The sequence below is a fragment of the Colobus angolensis genome, unplaced genomic scaffold (assembly GCF_000951035.1).
Source record: "Colobus angolensis palliatus isolate OR3802 unplaced genomic scaffold, Cang.pa_1.0 Scaffold385, whole genome shotgun sequence".
In the NCBI taxonomy this organism is placed as follows: domain Eukaryota; kingdom Metazoa; phylum Chordata; class Mammalia; order Primates; family Cercopithecidae; genus Colobus; species Colobus angolensis.
In genome coordinates this window covers 1144803-1156134 of record NW_012117210.1, presented here as the reverse complement: position 1 = coordinate 1156134, position 11332 = coordinate 1144803, and the positions used below count along the sequence as shown (strand labels likewise).

Genomic DNA, 11332 nt, shown 5'->3' with positions numbered 1-11332 from the left:
AAGGAAGGAAGGAAGGAAGGAAGGAAGGAAGGAAGGAAGGAAGGAAAGAAGGAAGAAAGGAAGGAAGGAAACATTGAATGGATGAATGGATACTAAATGCAAACAAAGCAGTGGACCAACCCAATAAGACACTTGATAAAATCTCATCAATTTACTCCAATATGAGGAACACGCTAAAATGGATAGTGAAAAATATGAATGATCTATAACTCGAAGGTCAATATAATTCTGTTACTTTGTGATCTTATATAGATCTCTATTTATGTACCACTAACTGTGCTGCTTTATGTTGTTTACATATCTGTTTCCCTCTACTAGTCTGAAAGCTTCATTACCCTGTCTTATTTATCTCTGCATCATTGATGCAAAACCCATAACAGGTGTACCATAAATATTTCTTGAATCAAAATTAAGGAATGAGGCCAGGCGCAATGGCTCACACCTGTAATTCCAGCACTTTGGGAGGCCGAGGTGGGCGGATCACCTGAGGTCAGGAGTTCGAGACCAGCCTGGCCAACATGGCGAAACTCCATCTCTACTAAAAATACAAGAAAAAAAAAATCAGCCAGGCGTGGTGGTGCACACCTGTAAACCCAGCTATGCGGGAGGCTGCGGCAGGAGAATCGCTTGAACCCGGGAGGCAGAGGTTGCAGTGAGCCAAGATTCCACCACTGCACTCCAGCCTAGGCGACAGAGTGAGACTCCGTCTCAAAAGAATGAAAAATAAAATAAAATAAAAATTAAGGAATGAAGCTAGCCAAAGTAGCTTCTTATAAAGGTTTGGGAATTTATCTCAATGAAATGAGACTGATTTTGTCTTACTATACTTTAAAGATATATAAAGGGCTGACATTTGCATACATGTTTATTTTTCTATTTTCTCAGCAAACACTTTCATTTTTATAGATTCTACAAATATAAACTCCAGATTCTCTCTTTTCTGAAATATCACAGATTCCAATTTAGGGAAGTTCAAATTAGTGAAGCTTTACCATACTGTGCCTTACCTTGTTTCATTTTGCTTAGTATTCATATGCACCTGGGTTTTGACAAAGCAGGCACTAGAAAATATGGATGTGGCTAACATGTACCAGTTTTTATGGGCCTAGTGAATTCTTTAAAAATTCTTTTTATTTTATTTTATTTTATTTATTTATTTATTTATTTAGAGATGGAGTCTTGCTCTGTTGCCCAGACTGGAGTGCAGTGGCACCATCTTGGCTCATTGCAACCTCTGCCTCACGGGTTCAAGTGATTCTCCTGCCTCAGCCTCCCGAGTAGCTGGGATTACAGCCATGCCCCACCACACCCGGCTAATCTTTATATTTTTAGTAGAGATGAGGTTTCACCATGTTGGCCGGGCTGTTCTAGACCTCCCGACCTGAGGTGATCCGCCCGCCTTGGCCTCCCAAAATGTTGGGATTACAGGTGTGAGCCACTGTGCCTGGCTAAAAAAAATTCTTAATGCTATTTATGATTTATAATCATAAATGTTTTTAAACTATAAAATCAAATTATCCGCCTTATTACCTTTGGTGCTTGTCTTAGTCCATTCAGACTGGTATAATAAAATAGCATAAACTGGGAAGCTTATAAACAACAGAAATTTATTTCTCACAGTTCCGTAGGCTGAGAAGTCCAAGATCAAGGCAGCAGCAGTTTGGTGTCTGTTGGGGACCCACTTTCTCTTCATAGATGGTGCCTTCTAACTGTGTCCTCACATGGCAGAAGGGGCAAGTCAGCTGTCTGAGGCCTCTTTTATAAAGGAATTAATCTCATTTAGGAACACTCCACCCTCATGGACATAATCATTTCCCAAAGCCCCACCTTCTAATACCATCATCTTGGGGGTTATGATTTCAACATATGATTTTTGTTGGGGACACAAACATTCAGACCATAGCAAAGATGCTACTAAGGTTTAAATCACAGGGATTCCAGCAGATTGCTTGGTGTTTTTTTTTTTTCTTTCTTTCTTTTTTTTTTTTTTAGATGGAGTCTCACTCCATCGCCCAGGCTGGAGTGCAGTGGTGCAATCTTGGCTCACTGCAATCTCCACCTCCTGAGTTCAAACCATTCTTGTGTCTCAGACTCCCAACTAGCTGGGATTACAGGTGTCCACCACCATTCCTGGCTAATTTTTGTATTTTCAGTAGAGATGGGGTTTCACCATGTTGGCCACGCTGTCTCCAATTCCCGGCCTCAGGTGATCTGCCCGCCTCGGCCTCCCAAAGTGCTGGGATTACAGGTGTGAGTCACTGTGCCTGGCCTCTAAGTTTAATTACATATAATTAAGATATGAAAAATTATATATAATGGGACACCAGTGGCTAGCGTGAAAGGGGAATGGAGGTAGGGAAGGAGGACTCTGCTTGTGTTTTCTTCATTCTAATGTTAAAATCATGGTTAATGCAGTAATTTCCTTACAATATTTCCACTCTAGAAACGTGCTTACAAGAGCTATGTTCGAGCACTCCCTCTGCTGAAGAAAATGGGGATCAATTCCATTCTCCTCCGAAAAAGCATTGGTGCCCTTGAGGTGGCCTGTGGCATCGTCATGACCCTTGTGCCCGGGCGTCCCAAAGATGTGGCCAACTTCTTCCTACTCTTGCTGGTGTTGGCTGTGCTCTTCTTCCACCAGCTGGTCGGTGATCCTCTCAAACGCTACGCCCATGCTCTGGTGTTTGGAATCCTGCTCACCTGCCGCCTGCTGATTGCCCGCAAGCCTGAAGACCGGTCTTCTGAGAAGAAGCCTTTGCCAGGGAATGCTGAGGAGCAACCCTCCTTATATGAGAAGGCCCCTCAGGGCAAAGTGAAGGTGTCATAGGAAAGTGGAAGTGCAAAGAGTGGACCTTCCAGGCAGTTGCGTCCATGACACCAGGAAGATGTCAGTGTGTGTTTTTCATTTGATTTATTTATCTTGGGGGAAGGGAAAAATGTAATCTGCAAGTTAATGACCCTATTGGCTTGTGTACATCTATATGCTAAAATGACTTCCCCACATTGACATTTGTGCACCACCTTTAATCACTCTGGGGCAACTCTCACATCTTGCTGCATGTACATGTATATGGCTACTATTGAAGTGTAATTGTGAGATGGACTCCAACAAGCATTGTGTGTGGGAAAATGTATTTAACTACTGTGTGTGTGTGTGCACGTGCCCATGCATACACACACGAGCAGAGAAATCTCTGATCTTGAACTAATCCTGCACAGGCATCCTCCCCTTTATAGAATGATTCCAGCAAAGGCAGAATAAAACAAATTTCCTATAAAGAGAATCCTAATATAAAACAAGTCATGTAGTCCCATGGCCGGGAATCTCTCCACAGATGCTGAAAACTTAAACTTACTACTTCAGGGAAAAAAAAAAAAAATTCAATTTTGGATACTGAGTTATATATGAAATTAATTAGGCTCTATTCCAAAAGTTGTTTAAATTTTAAATAGTCCATATTAAGTTTAATTAAAACAAGTGATGCATGCAGTCAAATTGATAATTTAATTCTTCAAGTGATAATATAGGAAGTTTCACCTTGCCTTTGTCCGAGCCCCACCTATTAAACCCCTTTACTCACAGTTTGAAACTGAAGCAGTAAACTTGTTTCCAGACATCTTTTTCAGATTGTCTTAAGCCCAAAGTTGCCTCACTTCCACTATTCTCAGCAGCCAACCACGATTTGGCAGCTGCTCCACTGTTAGGGTTGAGGGAACAGGAATCAGTACTATTAGAAGTCTGTGAGTCTCAAACTCTACCTGTTCTCTGCAATCATCCAAAATTTGAAAAGGAAGCTATATCCAGTGTTTCATTGCCAAACAGATTCACTACTCTTACTGATTCTTCACTGAGCTTTGCTAGTATAAGCAGAGTTCCAAGTCCCCCCTAGGGGTTGTCTCTACACTTCTTTATCATTCCAGTGGGTGGAGTTTAGCTGAGGGAAGGACATTTCATAAGGGTTAGTTGGACTGAGCAGTATGGACATTTGCTTTTTTCATTACGTACTGTTGTTTTTCCTTGTTAGATGTGCTTTGGTGGTTTTAATATTATTGTGCCAGGGATGGGGAAATGGGTGGGGGGTGTGTGTGTGGGAAGAGTACTTATTATTGTGTTTTCTTCAGTGTAATTGTTCTTGGTAATTGATACCTCTCTGTTTTATTTCTCTCATTCTTTCAAAATAAAACTTTTTGAAATTTGGAGGAAACTGTCTGGACAAATACTGAAAATCTGGAAAGTAAGGATCATATCAAAGGATTTAGCCTCTCTTTTTCTGAGTCTGGATGAAGGAGGAGATGAAAGAAAAGAGGGAGTTTAATCACTTAATATGCTAATGAGGTTGCCAAGTTTCCAATTTCTTTTTTTTCTTTTTCTTATTTTTTTTGAGGCATGGTCTTGCTCTGTTGCCCAGGCTGTAGTGCAGTGGCGTGATCACAGCTCACTGCAGCCTCAATTTACCAGGTTCAAGTGATCCTCCCACCTCAGCTTCCCGAATAGCTGGGGCTACAGACATATGCCACCATATTTTGCAATGGTGCCTAGTCTGACCTCGAACCCCTGGGCTCAAGCAGTCTGCTTGGCCTGGTCTTCCAAAGTGCTGGGATGACAGGTGTGAGCCACCTCGCCTGGCCCAACTTTCCAATTTTATTTACGTTTCCCCACACTTTTGTGATGTTAGCACACAAGACAGAAAGCCACGTAATTAGGAGCTCAATACAATTTCCAGGTTTGGGAGTTTTGCTTAATTAGGTGATGCCAAGAGAAGTTCGAAAAATGATTTCGGAGAAAATTGAAGGTGTATCAAAGGTGAATCACTATCTTTCACTATATATATATATATACACACACACATATATATACATATCTATATATACACACATATATACATATCTATATACACACACACACACACGTATCTCCACAAAGTGGTACGAGTTGCACTGCCACGGACTTTTCACATTAGGCAAGATATTTCACCACTCAGGGCTCCAGTTTCACCATCTACAAAAAGAAGGATGTTGAAACCTTAAATTTCCTTCCAATTTACATTTCTTTGAGCCTATGAAACATGATTAAAAACATGAAAAATTATTCAAGAAATTTTCAATTTTATTAAAGAACAGCATCTATCAGAAAAAATTGAAGAGCCTCAGCTGTCATGCATGATTAAATAAGAGTTGGTGAAACTATTCTGAAAACCATATATGATGTGGTAAAGTTATTTTTGCTGTATCCTTTCCCAAATACATAAACTTTGATTATTCATCTCTAAGATTGCAGTCCCCCCACCGCCAAGTTTGCCTAAAGTTTACAGGTATGTTTTGGTCTCAACAACTCAGTGAGAGTCATTAAATTTGTCTTTTCTCTCTTATTCCTACTCTAATAAGAGATTAAATTAGGGACTAAGCTGAGAGCTTAGACTAAACCCTTGTTGCTGTTTTTAAAGCCAGTTTCTTTAAGATCAATTAACTCCTCATTGTTAGTAATAGTTACATGTTGACAGCCGGTTTCTAGAAAACCTTGGAGGATATCCATACCCATTCTCGGTATAAAGGAGGGCAGATTCAGCCTTTCCTTCCTCCTACGCCCTAGGTTCACAGGGGGAAAGCGACAGGCCCTTTAACTTAAGTCTCGGCCAGGGAGAAGTCATCTTTATTGTGATATTTGCGGTTTCACATTTTCCTACAAAGTCCCGACATCTTGGGTCAGCCTAGGCAAAATAATCACTATAATTGATCATGTTAAATTCAAGAACCCAGACACGAATTGTCCCGCTATACGCAAAATGACGAACGTGAATATTCTTAGCTCAGTGGGAACGCCAGCCAATCAGCTGACACCAGCAGCAACGGCCCACTCGCTGCGCTCCCCACTGGCTCAGGTGGGTGGGGCAAGCCGCTCTCCGTAATTGGGTTACGTCAGCGTCGTCGCGCGCGCCATCTCCCGCCACCGAGCCACCCGCCACCTCTAGCCAATCAGGCTTCAGCTGAGTGCGTTGCTCGGCCCAGCCGCCGCCTGGGTCTGCGCGGAAGCGCATGCGTGGGGTGGAGTCAGCTTCTTTGAATTCCGGAGGCGGCATTCGGTCGTCAGAGGCCTGTGCGGGTACAGGTAAGAGTGTCAGGTAAGGAGGTACTGTTAAGCACCGCGCGAAATGGGAGCGAAGAGAATTTTTTAACTTTTGAGGGTGGGACTGTCCTGCAAGGTGTGACTGCGGTCGGGTTTTCCGTAACCAGTTTCCCTCCAAGGATCCTTGGGAAGCGCTGGGATGGTTCAACTGGGTGGAGTCAGAAGCTGCTCCCTTGCCCTTCTTTCCTAGGAACCTAGGAAATAACTCGGAACCTGTAACGTCCCACTGTTTTGGACATACTCCTCTCCTGATCTGGCCTCATCTGTTCCAGGGAGGTGGGATTGAGTAAGTGTCATTCCGACCATTCCTTTCGTTTTTCCTATTTGCAGCCAGAAACTTAGAAGTCATTCTTGGTTCCTCTTCCCTTTTCCCTACATCCAATTATTTTATCACGGCCTGCTCTATCTAACTCCAAAACATTGCACGAATCCAATCATTTTCCACCTCTACACCCTAGGCCTAGTGCAGGCTACAGTCATCCTTCTTCTGGACTTCTGCAACAGCCTTTTATTTGGTTTCTTGCCTCTCCTTGACCTCTAACGTTCTCGTCTCTGCACTGCAACTAACATGATCTTCAAACGCAAATCAGGTGATATTGCTCCACTCTCTAACCTTTCCCCCTTCCCCAGTATTTTCCCATGACACTTAAAATCTAAACCCCTTACTCTGGCCTGCAAATCCCAATATGATCTTAGTCACTGGCTACGTTCTGATTTCATCGCTCATTACCTTTTACCTCTTTCATTCAACTCCCTCTAGACTAATGTTATTACTCTTTCTTTTCTTTCTTTCTTTTCTTCTTTCTTTCTGTCTGTCTCTGTCTCTCCCTCCCTTTCTTCCTTTCCATTCCATTCCTTTCCTTTCTTTCCTTTTTTTCTTCTTTCTTTTGACAGAGTTGGGCCAGGTGTGGTGGCTCACGCCTGTAATCCCAGCACTTTGGGAGGCCGAGGCGGGTGTGGATCACTTGAGGTCAAGAGTTTGAGGCCAGCCTGGCTAACATGGTGAAACCCAGTCTCTACTAAAATTCAACAATTAGTCGGGTGTGGTGGTGTGAGCCTGTAATTCCAGCTACTCGGAAGGCTGAAACAGGATAATTGCTTGAACCCGGGAGGCGGAGGTTGTGGTGAGCCAAGATAGAGATCATTCCACTGCATTCCTGCCTGGGTGACAGAGTGAGACTGTCTCAAAAAAAAAGAAACAATGTCTCACTATGTTGCCCTCAGCTTCCCAAAGTGCTGGGATTATAGGTGTGACCCACCTTGCCCTGCCAAGCTGCTGTTTCTTTGACACATAAAGCTCTTTTTGCTTTAAGGTCCTAAAGGTCTTAGCATGTCTTCCTCTTCTCCATGAAATACTGTTCCACCAGATCTTCTCATGGCTGGTTCCTTCTTGACATTCAAATCTCAGTTCAAAGGTCACCTCAGAGAGGTTTTCTCTGAACACTTACTACAAAGTTACAATGTAGCTTCCCATCCCCACTTCATTTCTATCACATCACTGTGTATTATATTCATTATTGCTTACTTTTCTTCCTTATATTTTTTATTTTTTTCAGACAAAGTCTTGCTCTGTCACCCAGGCTGGAGTGCAGTGGCGCAATCACGGCTCTCTGCAGCCTCGACCTCCCGGGCTCAAGGGATTCTCCTGCCTCAGCCTCCTGAGTAGATAGGACTACAGGCACGTGCCACTACGCCTAGCTAATTTTTTAAATCTTTAGTAGAGACGTTGTCTCACTGTGTTGCCCAGACTGATCTTGAACTCCTAGGCTGAAGGACTCTTCCGGCCTCGGCCTCCCGAAGTGCTGGTATTACAGCTGTGAACTACCATGCCCAGTCTTAGTTGTATACTTACTTATTGACTCTCACCTCACCTTTCAGTGTAAGTGTCATGAGAGCAGGGACTTTGATTGTTTTATTATTTTATCCCTGGTAACTAGACTTGTGCTTGGCAGATAGATGACATTTAGTAATTATTTATTAAGTGAATGAATGGGAATATTTGTCTCCTGAAAATGCTTAGTCTGGCCACCAGTTTGGCTTTTGAACTATGCAGCTTTGACTTAGCACTGACAAATTTAGGAGCATAAAGATTAAAAGCAAAATCAAGGGGAAGTGGGGAAAATAGGAGTGGAGAAAGTAAGATTGAGTTATTGAGATGGATTAGTTTTTTTTGTTTGTTTTGAGCCAGGGTCTCGCTCTGTCACTCAGGCTGGAGTGCAGCAGTGCAATCTCTGCTCACTGCAACCTTCACCTCCTGGGTTCAAGCGATTCTCCTGCCTCAGCCTACCAAGTAGCTGGGATTACAGGTGTGTGCCACCATGCCCAACGAGTTTTTGTATTTTTAGCAGGGACAGGGTTTCCTCATATTGGCCAGGCTGATCTCAAACTCCTGTATGTCTGACCTCAAGTCAGGCCCGCCTCAGCCTCCCAGAGTGCTGGGATTATAGGTGTGAGCCACCACGCCCGGCTGAGATGGATTAGTTTTGGACCCATTTGTATGACATAGCCATTCTAAGAGAGAACTTGTATATGTTGCCTGTACTCTTACTGTTTTTTTCCACTAGAAAGCTAGTTCAGCTGATGAACGTTCCTTGGCAGGTTGTTTCTATTTCTATTTAGGGCAAGGACTTTCTGAGAAAGTCAACCTCTAGATTTTGTTTCCTGAATTGTTGTCAACTTATTTATTGCATGCCTGTTGTATGCTAGCTATTGTATACTAAATACTGGAAACACACCCTGTCTCTGTGGATAAAAAAGGACTGTTTGGCTGATTAATGATAACACTTGTCTCTGTGTAGAACATATGCAGTAATGTCACCTCAAAAGAGAGTTAAGAACGTCAAGGCACAAAACAGGACTTCACAAGGTAGTAATAGTTTTCAGACCACGCTTTCAGCCTGGAAAGTAAAACAGGGTGCAAGCAACTCAAAGAACATCTCAAAACATGGACAAAACAATCCAGTGGGAGATTATGAACATGCTGATGATCAAGCTGAAGATGCTTTGCAAATGGCAGTGGGATATTTTGAGAAAGGTAAAGGTGGATTGTTTTCCTTATGAAAGTCCTGTTTCTGTAAAAATATTCTAGTCTTTTTTTCTGAAGAGTTTTTAAAGGAAAGCATAATTTTGCTCATTCATGCTCTTGTTTATTTAATAGACATTGAGCAATTACTACATATCAGTATGCTGGGCACTAGGGACACAACAACAAAACTTACTAGTAGAGTGGTTCCCAAACTGCCGCATATTGGGATCACTTGAGAATCTTTTTTTCTTTTCCTCCCTCTCTACCCCTTTGGCTCTGAGAATCTTTAACAAACAAACTGACGTCAGGCATCCACTCTTAGACTTTCTGATTTTATTGGTATGGAATGCAACCTGGCATAGGGATTTTTTTAAAGGCTTTGGGTGGTTCCAATGTATGGCAAAGTTTGGGAACCACTGTCCTAGTATTGAAACAGGTTGTAGTCTAAGTTCAGTGCTTTTAGTTAGTTTAGAATGGAAATGTCAGGGCATAATCCAGCTTTCCTCACTGAAGGTGCCATCGCTGTTAAATATTCTTTAGTTAAAAACATCTTTGAATGGTTTTTGTGAAGACACTTCTTACATAAACTCCTTTATTTATTTTTGGAGACAGGGTTTTGCTCTGTTGCTCAGGCTGGAGTGCAGTGGCATGATCATTGTACGTTTGACCTTTTGGGCACAAGTGAGCCTCCCATCTCAGCCTCCTGAGGAGCTGGGACCACAGGCGCATGCCAGCATGCCCAGCTAGTTTTTATTTTTTTTGTAGAGATAGAGTCTTGTCATGTTGCCCAGGCTGGTCTCAAACTCCTGGCCTCAAGTGATCCTCTTGCTTTGGCCTCCCAAAATGCTGGAATTACAGATGTGGGTCACCACGCCTGGTCATTAAGCTATTCCTTTAAAGAGTTCCAAATTGTTGTTATTGAGGCCGAAGACTGAAGATTAAAGGTCTCACTATTTAATATTGTTTCTTTTTTCAGGTCCCATTAAAACTTCACAGAATAAAGATAAAACCTTGGAAAAACACTTGAAAACTGTGGAAAATGTGGCTTGGAAGAATGGGTTAGCTTCAGAAGAAATTGACATTCTATTAAATATTGCACTCAGTGGCAAATTTGGTATGTTGAGGAGATGCTTTTTTTTTCTTTTAACTCACCTAGCACCTATATTTTTTCTTTTAAAAATATGTATATATATACATATACACACACACACACACATATATATAGATAGGTATACACACACATTTTTTATAATAGGGACAGTGTCTGACTATATTGCCCAGGCTGGTCTGGAACTCCTAGACTCAAGTGATCCTCCCGCCTTGGCCTCCCAAAGTGCTGGGATTACAGGCTTGAGCCACCGCACCTGGCTCGAGGGGGATGTTGTTTTGTTTTTGGTTTTTGGTTTTGAGATGGAGTCTCACTCTGTCACCTGGGCTGGAGTGCAGTGGCACGATCTCAGCTCGCTGCTACCTCTGTCTCCTGAGTTCAAGCAATTCTCCTGCCTCAGCCTCCCGAGTACCTGGGACTACAAGCACGTGCCACCACACCTGGCAAATTTTTTGTATATTTTTTTTTTTTCGCTGTGTTAGCCAAGATGGTCTCCATCTCCTGACCTCGTGAGCCTCCTGCGTTGGCCCCCCAAAGTGCTGGGATTACAGGTGTGAGCCACGGTGCCTGGCCAAGGGCAGTTTTCGTTTTTTTTTTGGGAGACTGGGTCTCACTCCATCGCCCGGGCTAGAGTGCAATGGTGCAATCTCAGCTCACTGCAACCTCCACCTCCCGAGTTCCACCTCTCTGCCTCAGCCTCCCGAGTAGCTGGGATTACAGGTGCCTGCCACCACGCCTGGCTAATGTTTTTGTATTTTTAGTAGAGACGGAGTTTCACCATCTTGGGCAGACTGATCTTGAACTCCTGACCTCGTGATCCACCTGCCTTGGCCTCCCAAAGTGCTGAGATTACAGGCGTGAGCGACTGTGCCCGGCCTCGGATGCTTTTGTCATCACTTTGCTATTAGTTTTTCCTTTTAGACTTTGTTTATTTATTTTTTTGAGATTGAGTTTTGCACTTGTTGCCCAGGCTGGAGTGCAATGGCGCAATCTTGGCTCACTGCAACCTCCACCTCTTGGGTTCAAGGAATTCTCCTGCCTCGGCCTCCCGAGTAGCTGGGATTACAGGCATGCA

The 11332-nt window shown here is 43.0% G+C and overlaps 2 protein-coding genes across 3 annotated transcripts in view; both read left to right on the top strand.

Annotated features, from left to right (window-relative positions):
• TMEM35 (transmembrane protein 35) overlaps nucleotides 1-4205 on the top strand; it is a 16724-nt gene extending 12519 nt beyond the window's left edge. The window contains exon 2 of one of the 2 annotated variants that reach the window (XM_011954552.1): nucleotides 2444-4205. In XM_011954552.1, the coding sequence (XP_011809942.1) occupies nucleotides 2444-2827 (384 nt within the window). In that variant the 3' untranslated portion in view covers nucleotides 2828-4205. The remainder of the gene's footprint in view (nucleotides 1-2443) is intronic. The other variant, XM_011954553.1, reaches the window with a different exon arrangement.
• Nucleotides 4206-6081: 1876 nt separating this feature from the next.
• CENPI (centromere protein I) overlaps nucleotides 6082-11332 on the top strand; it is a 75541-nt gene continuing 70290 nt past the window's right edge. The window contains exons 1-4 of the mRNA XM_011954551.1: nucleotides 6082-6106; nucleotides 6315-6410; nucleotides 8923-9158; nucleotides 10126-10263. Coding sequence (XP_011809941.1) covers nucleotides 8936-9158; nucleotides 10126-10263 — 361 coding nt within the window. The 5' untranslated portion in view covers nucleotides 6082-6106; nucleotides 6315-6410; nucleotides 8923-8935. The remainder of the gene's footprint in view (nucleotides 6107-6314; nucleotides 6411-8922; nucleotides 9159-10125; nucleotides 10264-11332) is intronic.